Genomic DNA, 22232 nt, shown 5'->3' on the forward strand with positions numbered 1-22232 from the left:
TTTGTCCTATATGGCATTCCAACCCTGGTAAAGAACAGTCCTTTTTCACATCTTCTTTATCCATACACCTATTGATGGACATATATACAGTGGAATATTACTCAGCCATGAAAAAGAATGAATTAATGCCTTTTGCAGCAACATTGATGGATGTAGAGATTATCATACCAAACAAAGTAGGTCAGAGAAAGGCAAATATATGATGTCACTTATATGTGGAATCTGAAAAAGTGATACAAAAGAACTTATTTATAAAACAAACAGGCTCACAGACTTAGAAAACAAACTTCTGGTTACCAAATGGGAAAGGTGGGAGAAAGGGATAAATTAGGATTTATTTATCCTAATTAAATTGGGATAAATTGGATTAACACATAGCCCACAATTCTTTATAAAACAGATGAACAAAAGGACCTACTTTTTAACACAGGAACTATATTCAATATCTTGTAATAATAGAATTTTGAAAAAGTGTATATGTGTGTGTATATATATATATATAATATTTGAGTCACTGCTGTATACCTGAAATATAGACCAACTAGACTTTAATTTTAAAAAAGATTATAATGACACACTACTGTGTGTCCCGTCATATACCACACTATACACATATGCAGAAAGAGGTCCACACGCTACTCCCTATAACCTCTAAATATGTTAGGTCACATGGAAATAGGAAATTAAGTTTGCTAATAAGATGATGTTGTGATGGGGAGATTATCCTTGATTATCTGGGTGACTCCAGTCTAATCACATGAATTCATAAAAGTGGATGGAGAAGAGGCAATAGAGTTAGAGAGATGATACATGAAAAGGACTTCACTTGCCGTTGCTGACCTTGAAGAGGACTAAGGGGCCAGGAGCCAAGGACAGCCAGTGGTCTCTAGAAGCAAGAAAAGGCAAGGAAATGGATTGTTGCCTATAGCCTCCGGAAAGGAATGCAGCCCTCCAAACAACTAAAATAGCCCATTGAGGTACAAATGAGAATGCTGATGTACAGGATTATAAAATAAAATATTTGTATTGTTTTAAGTCACTAAGGAGAAGGCAATGGCACCCCACTCCAGTACACTTGCCTGGAAAATCCCATGGATGGAGGAGCCTGGTAGGCTGTAAGAGTCGGACACGACTGAGCGACTTCACTTTCCCTCTTCAGTTTTCATGCATTGGAGAAGGAAATGGCAACCCACTCCAGTGTTCTTGCCTGGAGAATCCCAGGGACGGGGGAGCCTGGTGGGCTGCCATCTATGGGGTGGCACAGAGTTGGACACGACTGAAGCGACTTAGCAGCAGCAGCAGCAAGTCACTAAGTTCATGGTGGTTTGTTACAATAGTCGTAGAAAACAAATACACATTGCAAATGAGGAAATGTTTAATCTAAATTGTGTTTGATTATAGAATCAACAAACCCTCAATTTGTCCCAAATGATACGTTGACTTCTCTTTGAAGAATACAAACAGTACCTTGAAAAGGGAGAGCAGACAGGGTTGTAAGGTGGAGAATGTGTGTTCATCTTCTTCTTATTCCTTAGTTCAGTTCAGTTCAGTCACTCAGTCATGTCTGACTCTTTGTGACCCCATGGACTGCAGCACGCCAGGCTTCCCTGTCTATCACCAACTCCCAGAGCTTGCTCAAACTCATGTCCATCGAGTCGGTGATGCCAGCCAATCATCTCATCCTCTGTCGTCCCCTTCTCCTGCCTTCAGTCTTTCCCAGCATCAGGGTCATTTTCCAGTGAGTCAGTTCTTCGCATCACATGGCCAACGTATTGGCCTAGAGCTGGGCTCAAGGTAAGTTCGGACCAGGACCCGAGCCCAGATCATGTCAGCTCTAGACTGTTCTGTTTCCTTTCAGGAATTTTAAGCTCTTCCCCTGGTCATTTATTTATCTCTAACAAAAATTGATAGCCCCTACTCTGTCTGGTCAAATAGAAAACTGGTATTCTGGATTAAGATATTGGGGTTTTTTTTTTTTTAAGTGAAAGCAGAACAAAGAAATTCTTTAGTGAAACATCTTGAAATAAGTCTACCATCCTATCACTTAATGAAATGTTTCTAACTAGCAGAGTTTATCAGTAATTCATGTGGCCATCATCTCAAAATTCAAAATACTTTAGATCATCATAGTCCTGTAATTCTGTCAGCATACCCCAGTCTTGGTTATGAGAGTGGCAAATGAATCACAATAGGTTTTTTAACCCCCAAGCAGGAACCTGGGGTGGTGGTTAAAAGGTGAAAGTATTGAACCCTGAGAGGAAGAATGATCCCCAAGGGCAGAGAGCAAAAGCCCAAGCTACTCACTGAGGTTCCAGACTTTCACACAGCCCTGCCTCGGGCCATTCTGGCACCTGAGTTCAAAGCAAAACCACCTTCTGGCAAGTTAAAACTGGGTTACACTTTGTTTTAGTCAAGGGCAGGCATTGTTCTGATTCAGGCATTGTTCTTCAAATGTCATAACGGTCAAGGTTTTATCTACAAACTTCTGGCTTTCAGAATTTGAAGTTGAAAGATGTGTGAAAATCTTTTGACAGAACATTTAACACGCTGACTTGTTTCACCCTCCCTTGACCTGTTTTTCTCCTATTCTTTTTTTGATACCTACTGCCAATTCCAATTTGGTTTCTCTGAATCCAGTTTCTTGTTCTAAATCATAAGCATTCTTCACAAATATATAAATAACTGAAAGATTTTACTATAGATTGGTTAAAGCCTGACATATCTCACAGAATTTCCCCAAGTCTAATAAATTGTTTCAGAGACAGAGCAAAAGAATGGAAGCCTTTAAAAGGCTTTTTTTTTTTTCCCCCCAAGGAAAATCTAATGGGGAAAGGGAACAAGAAATAAAGAACCAAAAAAAAGGAACTCAAACAATTTACCATAGTTGTCTTTTTCTTTAGCAGTTTTTTTTTGTTTTAGATGTAATAAAGAATTCCTCAGAATCCACATTACCTTGATCTTAAGCATCCGAAGGGCGAGGGGATGGAAGAGAGGAAGTGCCACTAAGGAGGAACAGAATAGATGTCAGGTACAGTCAGTTCGAAAATTTTGTTATCCAGATTCAGAGCCCCATTCTGCTGTTCTGCCTTTTTCAACATGGTGAAAAAATAATTCAGTGCCTAGACTATATCATGTCTGTCCTTAGTGATGTTACAAGCCCTTTCTGCAAAGAGGGTGACAGCACTCTATCAGTTATATGACTGTTCTTAAGCTGTGTACGCACCAGGAATGAAGCAGATGGAGATCTCTATAGATCAATATGGATATTAATATTGATATAGATATAAAAAAGGACAGAGAGTAAAGAGGTGGGGGAGAAAAACAGGGAAAGAGGATGGAAGAAATATCTGCTAAGCTGTGAAAAATTCATAATCTGGGAGCCTATCAATAACATGTATCTGATGCCTCCTTGAAAGTAAGAGCCTTCCTTACACAGGATGGTTAGGAAAGCACCCATCTTGCTCAAGCTTGGTTCCACTGCTTAACATCTTTAGTATGTCGTAGTTTTCCCATATGTTTCCTTTGAACAATTGATTTTTGCCCGTTGAAGTTTCTAAAGCATTCAAATGTTATTTCAGGAGAATAAAATAAAAAGTAGTCAGGCTGTGTGAAAGAAAAGCTCACCACCTTAAAGCTATATTGGTGCCAAACTCTGTTTCAGGAAAGTGTATACAAATAGGCACATGGTTTCCAGGGAGTCTAGCAGGCTTGGGAGAGCTCCTCCTCACTGACAAGGAATTCAGTTGCTCCTAAGTTTACCCCTTTTACTGAGAAATAAAGTGTTGCAAGCTGGATTGGCATGAGATTCCTGACTTTGTCTCCAGCCAATGGCAACTTTTCCCAAGTTAGGGCAGAGAGTGAGGGTGTCACATTGAGTCCACTCAGGAATCGCTTCTGCAAATGCGGTTATTTCCCATCATGTGTGTATGCATGGAGCATCAGGTGAATACAAATGTATTCCTATATACGAATGATATAAGGTAAATAGCAGATAACCACTCAGTCATCTAGACCAGGGCTCCCTGTTTTACAAATAAAGTAGCTCAGCACAAAGAGCCACTTGGAAAAGTGCCGGCAAGATAATCATTGGTCTCTGCTTTGGGTGTTATCATGGCTGAAGCAGATTTTGCTCGGAGGACGGTGATTGGTGTATGGTTCATATGGTTGTGGAAAAAGATGATATTTTCCTCTATTAAGATCCTGTGTCTGAAATGCAATATAGATTTTAGCACTTGAAAATGTTGCCTGAGTCAAGAGCTCTCCTGCAATTTTTCAGACAAGTTTGTGACCTGCCAGCATGTTTGGTATCCTTTTGATTGAAATGTTCATTAAAACAATGTGTCTGTTGACACCCAGAGAGTTACTTAAACAAAGCTTCACAGAAATTTAAACAGAACTGGATTGATTCATGTCTGTATTTGTACCTGAAGCCGAAATTATTCTACATATATGTAGCCATATATAAATGAACAAGATACATATGTTCTTAGTTATGTATACACATAAACACATGTATACTCTTAAAAGGAATATATTATTAAGTGAAGTCACTCAGTTGTGTCTGACTCTTTGCGACCCCATGGACTCTCCCACGAGGCTCCTCCATCCATGGGATTCTCCAGGCAAGAGTACTGGAGTGGGTTGCCATTTCCTTCTCCAGGAGATCTTCCCAACCCAGGGATCGAACCCAGGTCTCCCACATTCCAGGCAGCCGCTTTAACCTCTGAGCCCTGAAGGAAGCTAAAGGAATATATGCCTTTTAAGAACACAGAAAATGTTTGGCTTACATGAAGCCAACTTAAAATACCAAGCCAAAAACTAACTCAAAATATCAAGCCAAAAACTCACTCAAAATATCAAGCCAAAACAAACAAACAAAAAGGATGCATTTTTTGTGAAATGTGTATAAAACCAAAATATACATATATTTATTTATAATTAATCTCAATTCCAATTTCACACATTTAGAATTTATAATTAATGTTCTTGGCACTACATAAAAGGTAAAATTCTGATTAGGTGAAATACTGGCATAAACAAAAAAAAATATTCATATAAAAGCTAGCAGTTTCTAAGCATCATTTTAGCAGTTCTTGTACTCAAAAATAAATGTCTAATTATAAACAATAAGCACTGCCAAGATTCTATAAGTGTTCTCATTTTAAGAAAAAACAATACTCTGAAGTAATTTGGGGACTGCCTTTGTAGTCTGATGGTAAAGACTCTGCGCTTCCACTGCAGAGGGTACAGGTTCCATCTGTGGTCAAGGAACTAAGATCCCATATGCCCTGCTGGGTGGCTGAAAAAAAAAAAGAAAAAACTGAAATCTTAAACTCTAAGATAAAATAATTTCATATGCATCATTATTGTTGATAAATAAAAGATGATAGGGTATATGGTGTTAAAAGCATAGATTCCAAAGCTAGACTGCTGCTGCTGCTGCTAAATCACTTCAGTCGTGTCCGACTCTGTGCGACCCCATAGACAGCAGCTCACCAGGCTCCTCTGTCCCTGGGATTCTCCAGGCAAGAATTCTGGAGTGGGTTGCCATTTCCTTCTCCAATGCATGCATGCATGCTAAGTCGCTTCAGTCGTGTCCGACTCTGTGCGACCCTGTGGACAGCAGCCCACCAGGCTCCTCTGTCCACAGGATTGTCTAGACAAGAATACTGGACTATCTGAGTTCAAATCCTGTTCCACCACTTGAGGGCTTTGTATGACTTTGAGCAAGCTATATGGAATTTCTGTGCTTCAGCTTCCTTTTTTCCTATATGTAAAAAACAAAATAATGCTGGGGTTGGTAGAGAAGCAATGAATGACAACCCTCTGTTTCTGCTCTGCAAAGGACTGAATGTTTATGCCTCCCTAAGATTTATAGGTTGAAACCCAAATCCCAGTGTGATGATATTAGCAGGTGGGGCCTTTGGAAGGTAATTAGGTTCTGAGGGTGGAGCCCCCATGATTCACTTGTAGAAGAGGCCACAGAGCTTGCTAGCTCCCTTTCCACTGTGTGTGAGGGAGGATCCAAAGAGAAGTCAGCTCTCTGTAACTCAGAAAAGGGTGCCAACCAAACCCACCATGCTGGTGCTCTGATCTCAGACTTCCAGCCTCCAGAACTATGGGACACTCTCAAGCTCTGAACCAACTGAGAGAGAGGGGAGCTGTCAGATGCAAGCCAAATATGCCCTTTATGTGAGAAAGAAGAAATGACTGATGATGACTGAAGAAATGACTCTGAGTCTCCGAGCCAAAAGGACTCCCTAATTTGCAACCTCAGAATTAAGCATAGTCATCTTCCTACTCCTGGGCAACACTGGAAAATCAGGTTCACCCTGTATAAAATGTACAGCACAGAGGAGTGGAATATATGCTTCATGAGGGCAAACTGCTCCTAAGGTAAGTAGAGGAAAGGCTGGGCTGGTACAGCCAGTAATGCTTCAGGTATTCCTTGGGGAAGTCGCTTCATCTCCATGGGAAGGAAGAAAGAATGGGATAAGAAGCCAAGGATATTTCAGGGAAAATCCCTCTTTCTGGAAATTAGAGAAGCCAGGAAGTAATGCTCTTGTGTTTGTCTTAGCTTTACTTGAGAATTAGATGATGTATGTGCAGTGTACCCCATCAGTGATGTTCATATAATGTTAGTAATTATTATGGTGCATACTGTTATTAACTATGTCATAGTAAGATTTCACAGAGTCTGACTGGATCCAAGATAGACATCAAAAGCCATCTGCTGGCATTCTAGAGATCAGAACTGCATTGTATTTTTAAGTCCTACATTCTGGTTTATATTATATCTGGCTAGTAACCCTCAAAATTTGAGCAAAAGTAGCAAGCTGCATTGTACTTAGTTAAATGTTTTTCCTCTTGTCTGGTATCCTATTTCAGAAAAGCAGTTTCTCCACCCCTTGGTTCCCAGTGCAGAGGTTGGGGGTGGACTCCTGATTCTCCTCTTTCTGATTCAACCCCGTGGTGTAGGTTCCACAGGTGACTGAGCCCAGGGTACAGGTGAATGGATGGCTCCCTTTACTGGGGCAATTAGGGCTGAGCACCTGCATAGAGAAACTCCTCTCTCCATCACACACAACTTTCTAATACTCTTCTTTTGAGAGCCCATTGTTTATTTACATTTTGTCTTTCTCCCCTTTCTAAGGAATGTTGTTATCTTTTTGTGTTACGACCCAAAGTTAAATGCCACAAAATTATAGTAGGTTTAAAATCAGAACTGATCAAGAGAAAGTTTTGTTTTCTCCACTGGACTCTAAACCACGGTATTTCATGTCCTGGATTGTCTAGCAACTCAGTTCTCCAGAGATAAACTGAGCTATAAATACAGGACCTTTTCCAGATGTGTGAATACTATGGTTCATACAGAAGTTCGGTTCTGTTGACCATGTGCTAATGAAGAAACTGTAGGAATGATCTGCCTCTCCTCTAGCAGGTGTGTAGAGTAACAGTCCTCGTGTAAAAGTCCCCCCTCCATAGCCTGGCAGCTCTGCTGGCATCAGTTTCTTCAATTACTGTATGCCTCAATAATTGATAGAGTTAAGAGAGTGCAGGTTCGTTTTTTTTTCACTGCGTTCCCCTTGAGTGCTTCAGCAACATGAGGCAATTTATCATGCTTTCTGTGCACCAGTGCATAAACTTTTAAAAGAGTGAATTAGACTTTCCCTTCCTGTCCAAAAAATAAGCAATTCTCAGGTTTGCAGTGTTGAAAGTCCTGATTGGATAGTTGGTCCAGCAATATCAGCAGGCCAAAGTGACCCAAATCATAGACCCCTCTATTGCTTTTTCCCTCTTGCTTCATTTCCCTTTGGAGAAAGACTCAATTAAAAACATTTGTGGATTTTTCTGAGGCGGTTTCTTTCACAGAGGTTAAATTCAGCTCTTTGGCAAAGAAAAATGCCAGAGCAATTAGTGGCTCTAGGGAACCACTAGTTGTTTATGTACTATTTCAGAAGGACCCATTGTGGGCAGCAGTAGCCTCTACACAGAGGTCCCTTTTAGAATGTGAATGCTTCCTCACTATTTGGAGTACGCTTAAAACTGAAATCAACAGTCCTGCCTTCACAAAGGTGCCTTGATTGTATATTCCAGATTAGAAGATGTCATGGCAGCATTCAGTAACGTGGGTTTCTTTTCATCATTCTTCTCTGCTCACCCCCAGCTTGTGAGCTCTTGTTTCTCTTTAACATTCAAGAATATTCTGTGATACACCTCCGGAAAACCTGCTGCCAAAATGAAGAAATATATAACTGCAAGTAACTTAGTCATTTCCTAGGTGACATCCTAATAAGAAACCCGTTTTTGGATACCAGCCCAGTTGGAACTAATTCTCCACTATCCCTCCCAGTCAGGAAATCGCATGTCCAAATTAATCAAATGTTCTGGTGCCAGTATACGCTAATGTTTAGTGTCATGATGGTGGTGCATCATACAACATGATCAATTTGTTAAGAATTAGAAATAATTAATTATAGAACCAAGAGGAATGTTATTTAATCTTTCATTTATTGAGACATTAGCCTAGGATCTTGTAAGTGCTTCTTAGTCAAGATTACAAATAGCTGTTAGTTTCCAGCAGCTCTCAAATTGTGCAGGTTGGTAAGGTTCTGGTTAATAGAATGCCAGGAAGCAGGACTTATAATAGCATCAGTGCATCAATGCAGAATGTGATACCCATAGCTTTCTAAAGAAACCAATAGAGCCCAAACTATCTTAATGGTTTAAATTAATCTTTAATACACTGTAATTTGAGGGAGATTTACCTTTCAAAAATAAAACAGCCAATTTGGGGAAGTTCAGATAGGATGAGAAGATGTGTATTTAATAATACATCGTCAGAAGATAAAATTTGCTATTCAGTGGCCATTTGAAGTAGAAGTGCAGCTTCAAAAAGATAGGATTTATTTCTGTAAAAATTGGATTTTAATCACAGACTTCACTTACAGAGTTTTAAAAGCTTTTAAATGCAGTTGAATCTCGTTTTATTATCCTACTATATAACCATTCAGATTTTCAAACCAGACAAATTTTTTAAAAGATCAGACCTTTCACTTTAAGAGAGAGCCAACAAGAAAAGGTTAGAGAATCCAGTACAAATCCTAGTGCTCCATGGCCTGAAGGACACACCTGTGGGGTGGGGTGGGGGGACCTAAGCCCTTCCCCCGACCCTGGGAGGCCAAAACCCAACCTTATCAGCCCAGGTTTTATCTTAAGATTTCTCTGAATAGCCAACTTGCTTAAACTAGATGGAAAATGAAAATTGCATTTCAAAAATTGTATTTTTGTTACTTTCAGGAGAATAGCAATTGTATAAAATGAAGCACAACAGTATATTATATAGTCTCTGTTTTCCCAGGTTCTTTACTTAAAATTTGATTAAGAAAATCATATACTTTGAAGATGGGGAATAATGAATTGCCACTCATATTCTCCTGTGGTTTTAGCTTCAGAGTATGAATTCTATCTTTGCTCTTTTTATCCCAGTATGATATTCAGAGTTTCTAGAAATGGAAGCTTCTAAGACAGTCTACCTTCAGTGCAGAAAGACCTTTAGAAAAGATGTCTTTGTTGATTTCAGCATTCCACAAACATCCTGTTCTAGCAAAATTAACCCATAATATCCAACACCCTGCCTGAGCCTGGGTCACTTGGTGATGTCTGTTAAGTTTAGCTAAAACTACAAGTTACCATTCTCCAAGTAATTCCCATTCATTAATTTTTTTAATTTTCCTCTTTTTCTTATAAGAAAGTAATTGTCTCATTGATAAAAATTGTTAAAAACCAATTAGGATATTTTAAAAGATATTCCGAGTAATGTAGCTTCCTTGGAGGTGTTTTTCTGAAGTATAGTTTGTATTTTAAAATCTGGGCCTTTGCAAATAAACTGAATTTTCACTCGTGGAAACCACATATTTTTAAAATACAAAAATGATTACTACTAGAAATGCCCTGGAGAGCATGTTGGTACCAAATGCTAGAAACTACAGAAGGAATGGGAGTTTGAAATATTTTTCAAATCATTAGCTTCACTTTTTTCTAATCTCCCAAGCACTTGTAATCTGTTGTCTAGTTATAACAAAATTGTTTGTTAAATGCCACTGAAATATGAATCCATATTTAATGAGATTTGTGACCTTTGGTAGTTGTGATATTGACTTATAAACTGTATTTTTTAGAGTATACTGTCTAGGTGCTATAATTTGATTATTCCTTTATTCACTTTCCCATTCAAAAGTATTTTAATGCCAGTCTGTACAAGGTACTGATTTAGGTGCTATAAATATGACTTAACCCAGGAGTCTTTCCTTAGAAAGTTTATAGTCTGTGATTGAGACAATGCTTGTAAAAACAAAATGTTTAAGATCAATGCAGTCAATAGCTATGTGAGTTTAGAGAAGGGCAACAGCGTAGGTCAAGAAGAATTTGAGATGGTTTGCTTTGTGAAGAACATTGCTTTTGACTGAATGTTAAATATTCAAGTGAAATTTTGAGATTGGACAGAAAACAGCAAAATTCTGTAAAGCAATTATCCTTCAATAAAAAATAAATTAATTAAAAAATATTTGAGTGAAATTGCTAAGTTATTTGTTGTTCAGTTGCTCAGTTGTGTCCGACTCTGCAACCCTATGGACTGCAGCCCCAGGCATCCCTGTCTTTCACTGTCTCCCAGGGTTTGCTCAAACTCATGTCCATTAAGTTGATGATACCATCCAACCATCTCATGGTAGTTTTACTTTTAGTTTTTTTTTTAAGAAATCTCCATACTGTCCTCCATAGTGGCTATATCACTTTACATTCCCACCAGCAGTGTGAGAGCATTCTCTTTTCTCCACACCCTCCCCAGTATTTATTGTTTGTAAATATGTTTTTGATGATGGCCATTCTGATCAGTGTGAGGTGGTACTTCATTGTAGGTTTCTTTTTAGTACTTATTTAATTTGGCTGCACCAGGTCTCAGTTGTGACATGTGGGATCTAGATCCCCGACCAGGAATGGAACCTGGGCCCCTTGCATTGGGAGTGTTAAGTCCCAGCCACTGGACCATCAGGGAAGTCCCCTCATTGAGTTTTGATTTGCATTTCTCTAATGATTAGTGGTGTTGAATATCTTTTCATTTTCCTTTTTGCCATCTGTCTGTCCTCTTTGGAAAAAAATCTATTTAGGTCTTCTACACATTTTTTTAATTGTTTTTTTGATATTGAGCTGCGTGAGCTATTTGTATGTTAACACATATGTGGAATCTAGAAGAATGATACAGGTAAATCTATTTGCAGAGCAGGAAAAAAAAAAAAACAGACACAGAGAAAAAACGTATGGACACCAAGGGGAGAGGGGAGTGGGATGGATTGGGAGAGTGGGGTTGACATGTGCACACTACTATGCGTGAAGTAGATGGCTGGTGAGGGCCTCCTGTAGAGTACAGGGTGGGGAGGAGAAGGTGCAGTATGTTTGTAGGACATGAAGTTAACCCTAAAAATGCTTTCCAGTATACATTAGGTGTGCTTCCCTGGTGCTCAGACAATAAGGAATCCACCTGCAGTGTGGGAGACCTGGGTTTGATCCCTGGGTTGGGAAGATCCCTTGGAGTGGGGCATGGCAACCCACTCCAGTATTCTTGCCTGGAGAATCCCCATGGACAGAAAGCCTGGCGGGCTGCAGTCCATGGGGTCGCAAAGAGTCAGACACGACTGAGCAACTAAGCACAACACATACATTAGGTGCAGACAAGTACTCTTAGATTCCACTTGTGCAAGTTACCTAGAGTAGTTAAATACTTAGGTCAGACAGCACATTGATAGATGCCAGGGGGTCAGGGACAGAGTTCGGTTAAGGAAGGTGAAAAACACAGGAGAAGGATGATGGTGAGAGTTGCACAACAATGTGAATGTACTTAGTGCCACTGAACTGCACAGTTAAAAATGGTTAAAGTAGTATGTTTTATCGGAGAAGGCGATGGCATCCCACTCCAGTACTCTTGCCTGGAAAATCCCAGGTACAGGGGAGCCTGATGGGCTGCCATCTATGGGGTCGCACAGAGTCAGACACGACTGAAGTGACTTAGCAGCAACAGTGGCAAATAATCTAGGCAAAAGAGAAAACAGAAATCCCAAAACTTGGTGCGTAGACAGGCAATCATGCATATTACAGCCCACGAGAAGTGGAGAGTATAGAGGGGAGGAGGACTGGAAACAACTAGGGGCTGGGCCGTGGAGCCTCGAACGCCTGGCTGAGTGTTTAAGTGTTCTTCAGCACCAGTGGGAACCAGCATGACATTTTGAGTATGAGCAGTAGTGTCTGATCTGAAATAGAGTGAAGGCAAACAGAAGCCAGAGGGAAGTTAGGGTTCCCTTTGAGAGATAACAAAGGCTTAAAGTAGGTGCATGTATATAGAGATACAGCACAGATAGATAAGGCAAGCATGTTAATATCTGGGACGTGGGCAAAGAAAAACGAGCAACCAAGTGTGACCTGAAGTTCTGAACTGTCATTCTGTAAAATCAAAAGGAGCTCTAAAGCAGAGTTCTCCCAGGCTATCTTCCTAATTGTTACCCACCTTGGTATCTGTCTTCTCTAGACCTGCCTTGTAGACCTGTGCTTCTGTTAAGATAAAAAAGTAATTGTCTACTTCTGGCTTGTTCAGTAAATAGCAGTGAGGCAAGAACTATACGCAACTTCCTCTTGCCAGCCTCGGGACTGTCTGCCTCTGACAATCACAGAACTCTTAACTTGGTTGTGCCATCATAGTTTTCTTTAGTTACATGCCCCGCAAATGGATAGCCTGCAAGGATGCCTCAACATAATCACTTTCTCCAGCCTCATCACTAATCTCCTGGTAGCTTCTCAAACACACCTTTTCAACTTCAGGGCCTTTGCACATGCTGTTGCCATTTCACATGTCTAGTGCTTTGCTTGTTTGGGGCCTTAAATATCATCCCCTCAAGAGTCGTTACCTGTTCACCTTCTCTGAAGGAGGTCCCACTCTCTGTTCTCTAAACCCTTTGTTTCTTTCCTACCTATTACTTATTACAACTTAAAATTACTTCATTTGCATGCTTATTCATTTTTTTGTCCTCTTTCCAACAAAACATTAAGTCTATGGTAGCATAAGCCATGTCTCTCTTCTTGATCCCTGTATCCCTAGCGCCAAGAACTATGTCTGGTACTCCTTCAGAGACACTCAGTAAGTGGTTGTTGAATTAATGAGTGAGTGAATTAATGGATGAACCACCTATTCAGAATATAACCTAACACTGTCACCACTTACCCCAAAATAATTTGGTTAAATGTAAGGAGAGTAGCAATGAGAGCCTTCAAATCAACATATTCTTGTTAAAAAGCATTTGTGTATTTCACATGGTGATTTTTGGGAACTAGAGCAAGTATTAAGCATTCTCCTTAAATACCTGAATTTACATATTATATAAAAGCTCTGCAGTGCCACACTGTGTTGCCATGATTTTCAACCTTTTAAAAAATGAAATAGAACAGAGAACAGAATAGAAAATATCAGAGTGCATTGCATGTGGTAAGCATAGTTTCAAGAAACTTCATAGTGTGTGTTGGTCACAATATGAAACTATTTTTTACTGTGACTCAGAGTCAATATATGCTCTTGTATCTCCATGTTATCCCACACCTAATCCCTTATCTGACTGCTGTCATAGCTCTTAAAAGCCAGAATTGAATTGTCATCTTGCAGTGTTAGGATTGGGAGAAGGCAATGGCACCCCATTCCAGTACTCTTGCCTGGAATATCCCATGGACGGAGGAGCCTGGTGGGCTGCAGTCCATGGGGTCGCTAAGAGTCGGACACAACTGAGTGACTTCCCTTTCACTTTTCACTTTCATGCATTGGAGAAGGAAATGGCAACCCACTCCAGTGTTCTTGCCTGGAGAATCCTAGGGACAGAGGAGCCTGATGGTCTGTCATCTATGGGGTCGCACAAAGTCAGACACGACTGAAGCAACTTAGCTGCAGCAGTGTTAGGATTGCTTGTGGGCCTATTTGCAGTGGAAGCCTTCTCACAAATGCACGCCACAGTTCGACTTTTTTTTTTTTTTTTAGTTTTCTTCTTATTGATCAACCTACCTTGGCCTCTCTTTCAATGTTCCGTCCTACCGTAAAGAGTGTTCCCAGAGCCCCTTTCATTGCAGAGTGATGGGCTGCTTTGAAGTTAACTGGTGGGGAGGGGAGAACCACTCAGGGTTGGACAGCAGTAAGACATGCTGTTCTTCACATCAAGAATTTGGACAACGATTTGACACACGGTGGCAATATTTGCTAAAATGAAATTTATGTTAAGTCTTTTTCTCTTTTTTTCCTCTCTCTAAGCTGCCTGCCTTGTGCTTGGCTGTATGATTTTCCCTGATGGCTGGGATTCAGATGAAGTAAAACGGATGTGTGGAGAAAAGACAGACAAGTACACTCTTGGGGCTTGTTCAGTTCGCTGGGCCTACATCCTGGCTATCATTGGGATTTTGGATGCCCTCATCCTCTCGTTTCTGGCATTCGTGCTTGGTAACCGACAAGACAGCTTGATGGCAGAGGAACTGAAGGCAGAAAACAAAGGTAAGATTGCTTTGGGGAACAAAACATGGCATTCTCCATCCTGTCCCATCTGGTAGCATACCCTCTTGGTCTAATTTGCTGCTTTTTTAAAAAAAATAGTAGTTGATTTACGATGTTATTTTAATTTCTGCTGTACAGCAAAGTGATTCAGTTAGACAGTGTATCTGCATTCTTCTTCATGTCCCTTTCCACCATGGTTTACTATAAAATACTGAGTATGGTTCCCTGTGCTATACAGCAGGACCTTGATATTTATCCACTGTGCATGTTTTTAAAACTCTATTTTATTGAAATATAGTTGATTTATAACTACTGTACATCAAAGTGTACATTCTTTTTCATATTCTTTTCCATTATGGTTTATCACAGGATATTGAATGTAATTCTCTCTGCTATACAGTACAACCTTAGGGTTTACCAAGGAGGTGGAGGGTTGGAGAAAGGATGATTTGGGAGTTTGGCACAAGCAGATGCTGCATCTTTTCATGGTGTCTAGTTTAGACTTTCTCAAGCATAACTCAAGACATTCGCACAATTAAAATAGTGTAGTTTTGCATTTACCTTTCTGAGGCTCTCTGAGTCCATTATATTTCAATACTTTTTCCAGTTTCTTTTTCCTTCCCTCTCTGAGTTCACGGCTATGATGCAACATAAATATATATATATACATTTTGGAGAAGGCAATGGCAACCCACTCCAGTACTCTTGCCTGGAAAATCCCATGGACGGAGGAGCCTGGTAGGCTGTACTCCACAGGGTCACTAGGAGTCAGACACAACTGGGGAACTTCACTTTCACTTTTCACTTTCATGCATTGGAGAAGGAAATGGCAACCCACTCCAGTGTTCTTGCCTAGAGAATCCCAGGGACGAGGGAGCCTGGTGGGCTGCTGTCTCTGGTATCGCACAGAGTTGGACATGACTGAAGCGACTTAGCAGCAGCAGCAGCAGCATATATATATATATGTATATAGAGAGAGGAGAGTATTATCTACTTGGCTAAATAGTAAGTTAAATAAATGCCTGGGGAATCTTTGAGAATCATCTATAAGCATCTTTACAAAGCTACTCACTATGTTTGAATTTAGACTCGGTCTCTCCAAAAGAGGTAGAGATACCCCAAATAGTTAGAGTAAACTATTTAAGTATTTGCTTAATTAGATGAATTTCAAATGTGTTATCTGGGTAATCAAAGTCCTCAAATTTCTTTTCAAAGAGAAAATGCCTTCTGAAACACACACACACACACACAAACTAGAATAGAGGATGGGACATTGACTAGTGAATGATATATGAATATTATAGTATCCTAATAAGAGGTAACAAGTCATTATTCAAGATGAATCTTTTAATTTTCTTTCTAGATTTCTAAACCAATTTCTTGGGATAGAATTTTACTGTCTCTGTTTTGTGAAAGCCTTAGTTTCCTTAAACTGTTTTATCTTTATATTTAATACTTTGGAGCCACCTTCAATTAAGAGGCGCAGCCTTCTAGCTTTTTTCCCTAATGAAGAACTAAATCTATCCTTGAATTATGAAATTGTTTGTTTTGAGTAGCGTTTACTTCAAAACTCTTTACTGCCTCAAATATAAGCGCACGTTAGCACCTACATGAATGTCACATGTAATGATAGTGTAGTAAGCTTTATGTTTAGAGCATCACTCTTTATGCTGGTAAACCATGAACTGTAAAGAGATAAATAGAGAGGTCCAGGAGAGCAGCAGTCACCCATGAGCCCTTTATCTCCCTCATTTATAGACAGAAAACATAATGGTTTACTCAGGTCTATCAAAAATATTCTAAACACAAAAATAATCCTTTCGTAAGGAAATAGTGCTGAACTTCCTAAAAACACAACTACTTCCCTCTCAAAGTTGCCTATTCTACGTAAAAAGGATGAAGATGGTAATCACACTAATAAAGCCTGTTGCAGATTTAAAGTGCTTTCACATGTGCTCATTAATTTGGTGCCCTTGGCTATTGTCTTTGGGACTTGTTGTTTGTACATGGGTATTTGTCCTGTTAACTTCACTTCAAATTTCATGGGAAAGATAACTTAACATTAGAATAACTTTCCCTAGAGAATGAATTTTTAAAAATACTACTTTGTTCTGCAAATGCTTGTTTCTGACCACCACTCAGAATGCTATTTATTCACTGTACAAATCAAAGTTACATTAAGAACCTTTAACTTTCCAGGTACTCTTTGACCACATATAACAAGAAGGAAAAAATAGCAAAACCAGGAAAGTTTTCACTTGACTACTGAGAATTCTAACTCATAATCTCTTATTATGAGAATCTGACAATTCCTGAATTCATTCCTCAGGAAGGAACAGGATTACAGAATAATAATAAACAGTTTTTAAGATGAATCTTTCCTTCCAGTTGATTCAATTAAATGTGGATGTCTGATCCCTTCCATCTAGGTCTTTATTAAAGAAAGTATTATTTTCAACTCAATATGTTGGAAACGCCTTAGTAAAAGCTTTAATGGGAAAGAAGATTAAAATAAACCAATATAAGGTTTAGGGACTATCTCTAAATAACTTTTCGTGTTGATCTTCTGCATTTGGGTGTATCATATATGGATGTGGACCATAGTTTCTTCCATCTGATTCTGAAGAACTAAAATCTGTAGCAGTTCATCGATATCATGTCAGATGGATCTAGTAAAGCAGCAGAGAACATCAGGCCATACTGATAAAATATTTCAATTCTACTGCATTTTTATTTCACAGCTGCAATTCCTTTTCCTAGAACTCTGAGAATGTGTCAACAGTTCTATTACCCAGGCATTTCTTAAACAATAAGGTCTGTTTAAAGTCAGAGCAAGGTTTCTAAGCCTTGTATAAAATGTATGACACCTGAATGTTTCTGAGAAATGATAGATTTACAGTTGTACAAAGTAGCCTTTATTGTTATTGTTCAAACACTTGTTCAGTGTTAAAACTTGCAAAAACTTAGGTTGTTTGAGAGAAAGCCTATCAGTGGTTTGTATGTTTGTGTATAGACATAGTTTCACTAACCAGTAGTTTAATGGCTTTGAAGTGCAAGCAGTAACCAAAACCAAATACCTTGATGTTACCTTCTGTTAGGTCTCACTTCCATGAGGATCTATAAAAATAATTCGTAATTATGAAATTGGTTATATACAAATAGGGGCTTTTACAGTTTGCATGGCTATGTTAATATAAGTTCTCCCTTATTGAAACTGTTTCTCATGATGAATTTTTTTCTGATAAAACTAACATTATGTCCTTTGATAGCTAAGGCCTCCTTTGGGTTCCAAGGCAATGCAGTAAAACAAGAGGCAGATCTAGCTCATGGAATTTTAGGAGATTTTATAAACTACATGATGCCTTCTAGCATCATGGAAGCAGACAGTACCGTAATTGAAGCTTTGGCTCAGAAGAAGAAACCTTTGTACATTCATGAATAGGTTATATCACCACACGCACCGTAATACTTTTTACAGTCTTTGAGTTTTATGACCTGCAAATCATCATAACAAACTACACCCTATAGCAAGTAGTGGGACCATTATAGGAAGAATAACCCTGCACCTGCGGCATATGCCCCCTAATTCAAAGAAGTCTGTCCTGAAAGCCCTTATCATTTTTCTTCATTTGTTTTTATAACTAATATAAGAACGTGCTTGCTCTGTATAACTAGAGAAGCCACCAAATGGGTTCAGTATAATAGGATACCGCTTAGATCTATGAGTCCTTCCCAACAGCCACCCCAGTGGTCAAAACAAGAATCATTGTTACAGACTATAGCAGAGAAAGGAAGGAAACTCAGTTCTGATTGTTGACCTGCATGCTCCAGAATCACGAATTAATCTTCACGAAGGTGCTTTTCAAAGAGAAAAGAGGGAGAGGTGCCCAGATGAACACGTCCACCTCTGGCTCTTAAGATGGATTTCCAGTGACCTCACCCCAATCCCATTTCCATGTCCCCATACCACACCTCTCACAGCATTTCATAAGACCCTCCTTTTCAAAGAATGCAAACATAATTTGAAAGAGCTCTAAGCTAAAATTTATCAAAAATTGTGAAATGGCAAAATTTGAATGAAGGAGTTGTGACATTCTTTCACCAAACCAAAAGCAACAGCTTTGACGATGCAAGTGTTGTCTTAGAGGGAACTTCTGTAAGAGATAAAGTTAATCATCTGTGGCAGTCAATCAGACTCCTGGAATATTTTTATATGCCCCACAAAAGCTTCCACTGAAAAACAAAAAAAGGAATGAAAACTTTAAATACCCAGCTCACTGTATACAAGAGTTAGCATATGCAAGAAAACATAGCTGTGTCCCATGACTCTGGGGAGCCAGCCCTGCTGGCTGTGTGCTGTCCCTGGCTCTAGGGATAGATGCAGACAGGCAGGTGTTCATTCTTGTTGGGAGTTGGACAGTGTGATTTCTAAATGAGCCAACACTAGCCATTTAGCCTCGATATGCTGCTTAATTGCATATTGTAACACACTGAACTGTGAAGTCAATTTAATTATGTAAAATTAAAGTTTCATCCAGATAAAAAGGATTTGAAATGAAAGCTTCATTTTCAGTTTCTTTCATTAATTGTGAAAGGATAAATAATTACATTTTCCAGAGCTCCTTTGCCACAGATATCTCTTTCCTTATCAGACACCACTCATAAAGAGGTCTGTTTCTGCATTTGTTCGTATGGTCTTTGCAACTGCTTATCAGATAATTGGGGCCTCTCAAGCAGTTTTAAAGTCACTTTGTCTTCTAGCACTTTAACTGCAAATGAGAAAACATTATTCATCAAGAGGTGGCTTCAGCTACCATTTATTAAGTGGTTTAAGCTCTTTTTAATGCTATAATAGGGGGAGTTACAATAAATCCATTTTACGTAAATAACTAATCGAGAAACACTTCAGAATTTTGTCTGAAGGTACCATGCCATGCCACGACCTCATTGTGGGTGGCACTGTGGTCTGTGGATAGAATGCTCACTGCCGAGAGCTGGTGTGAGTAACCTGAGGGGCCCTGTGTTCATATCTTAATAGTCCCAGAATTCAGCTTCCTTGTCCGTAAAATGCAGGCTTGCCTAAATGGCATCTGAGGTTTCTTCCAGCTGTAAAATATTCCAATTCAAGGGACACCTTCAAAACTGTCCTTTAAGGATGTCCTTAAAGGCTGTCCTTAAAGACTTCTTTAGGGATGTGTTAGCAATGCAGGGGAGACCAGAAGGGAAAGAAAGTTCAAAAGGAAGGAGGTCGAGGAGGCCTCAGTGTTTCTTCCTTAGCCATGTACCTCCCCACAGCCCCTCATTCATACCATCAAGAGGAGAATGGGTCAGATTTAGAAACTCAGTCCCATGCAGAGGAGGCTCCTTGTCCCACTGGATTCCATGTGGATGCCTTAACAGTGAACAGAGGCCCAGATCACAGACACAAACTCTATTTCTGGTCCCAACTTTGGCACTTATTAGTCATGTGACTTTGAATAAGTGTCTTAACATCTCAGAGCCTCTGCTTCACTTTCTTTAAAATGAAAACAATAACACTCAGCTATGCCTCCTCTGTAGAGTTGGGAGAATCTGACAAAAACATGGGTATAGAAGCAATTTATAATCAGTAATGTTGATACAGGCTTTACTTATTGCTAATCATTTCCTCCAAATGATATTTTATTTGATCTTTGGAATAATCCTGTGAGATAGTTACTGTCATCCTAGTTTTACATGTCAGAACCTGAGGCTTGTAAAAGTTAAATATTTTGTGTAAATTTTCACAGATAGGAAGGAATGGATTCAGGACTCAAACACAAGTCATTTTACTCAGAATTTCAAGTTCTATTACACAAAACGATGTAATCAATTCTTAGTGCATGCTGATTCTGTTGCTTTCCACTGACTAGTCAGTCAGCCCTGTACAAGTAAGAGTTTAGTCTTATTTTCATTTGGTAGCTTTTAGATAATGGTATTCAATCAAAAGCTTAATATACTTGAGAATAGGGAATAGCCTTGGTTTAAAACATCCTCTTGCTTGACTCTAACTTTATAAAAACCTAGTGAGATAAGATCAGGAAACCTTCCAGTACTTTGAATTAAAATTTTAGCAAGGCCGTAGTGAATTGTGTTTCCCATTGGGATTTGTATTGAATGAAGTCTTTGTGGTCACTGAAGTATCTCAGAGTGTACATCGAAAAAATAGCATATATCCTGACACTTTTTCAGAAGGACTCAAATCCATCTGAGAGTTGAAACAGACCTCGGTGCTCACAGAATGGTTTTATATACTTGAAGCTTCTCACTCTTTCATAAGCTCACTTCACATTTTCTCCCCCAGCACTACACAGACCCTGTCATATGAAGATCGCCCCTAGTATCCTAACTGCTCGATTTCATAGTCAGTTGTCGATCCTTATATTAACTTGCTGTTGTTGTCATTTAGTTGCTCAGTTGTGTCAAAACACACCCAGAATGCTCACCCTTCTCTGTCCCATCACTGCTGCTACCCTGGTGCAGGGCAAGTCTTAGCAGAGCAGAACCAGTGCAATCCTGTTAAAGAAGGGTAGCTGGATCGTGCTGTTCCTCAGCTCAGGACCCTCCAGTGACTGGATGGTGCACTTGGAGTGAAAGCTGGAATCCTTTCCCAGGGTGTACAAGACCAGGCAGGTCTGCCTCCATCCTGGCCACTCTGACCTCCTCTGAGCTTTTTCTCCTTGTTTCCTCTGCTCCAGACTCATTGACTTTCTTGCTGTTTCTCAGACATTCCAGGGGTAGTCCCATCTCAGGGTCTTTACATTTGCTGTTCCCTCTGCCTGAAATGTTCTTCCTTAAAACCTCAAAGCTCGCTCTCTCATATCTTTCATGTCTTACCCAAATATCACCCTCTCAGTGGGCTGGCTGTCCCCTGGCCAACCTCTCTAAAATGTTTTCTGACACATGTATGTTATCCAGCCCACTGGATATTCTGCTTCTTTTGTTGTTGCTGCTGCTGTTGTTAATTGTCTCCCCAGAAAAGCTCCACAGGGGCAAGGATTTTTCTCTCTTGTTCTCTACTGTATCCTCAGTGCCTAGAATAATACATGGCATTTGTAATTCAATAATTATGTATTGAATGAGTGAATTAATGAATTCATCTCTAGCTCATGAGATGGTCATTCCAATGTTACTCAGATCTTAACCTTGGAAAGTTTTTATTTCTATTAAGTTGAAACATGCCTCCTTGTAATGTTTAAAGTAAAAGTAAAGTGCTAGTCACTCAGTCATGTCAGACTCTTTGCAACCCCATGGACGGTAGCCCACCAGGCTCCTCTGTCCATGGGATTCTGCAGGCAAGAATACTGAAGTGGTTGCCATTTCCTTCTCCAGGGGATCTTCCTGACCCAGGGATTGAACCCGCATCTCCTGCATTGCAGGCAGATTCTTTACCATCTGAGCCATCAGGGAAGCCCACATTCTTGTAATATTTATAGCTAACCTGTCTTCTACTTCAGACTCTTGATTTATATGGAAATAGTTATTGTGTCTGTAATGGTTAAAGCTACACATTCACCCAGCAGCATGATACCCCATGTCTTGCTGGGCATCTGCAGGCACCCATGTAGTCAGTGCTGTCCACTGTCTACCCTAGGTGCTAGGGCAGAGTACACCACTGGGGAAGGGGAGGGGGAGGACA

General features: G+C 39.7%; 1 protein-coding gene across 2 annotated transcripts in view; it reads left to right on the top strand.

The window, feature by feature from the left end:
• The window catches only part of LHFPL3 (LHFPL tetraspan subfamily member 3), a 601760-nt gene that overhangs the window by 421961 nt on the left and 157567 nt on the right, over nt 1–22232 (top strand). For both annotated transcript variants that reach the window (XM_060414675.1, XM_042249191.2), the window contains exon 2: nt 14339–14575. In XM_060414675.1, coding sequence (XP_060270658.1) covers nt 14339–14575 — 237 coding nt within the window. The remainder of the gene's footprint in view (nt 1–14338; nt 14576–22232) is intronic.

Source organism: Ovis aries, chromosome 4, assembly GCF_016772045.2.
Source record: "Ovis aries strain OAR_USU_Benz2616 breed Rambouillet chromosome 4, ARS-UI_Ramb_v3.0, whole genome shotgun sequence".
NCBI classification, from domain to species: domain Eukaryota; kingdom Metazoa; phylum Chordata; class Mammalia; order Artiodactyla; family Bovidae; genus Ovis; species Ovis aries.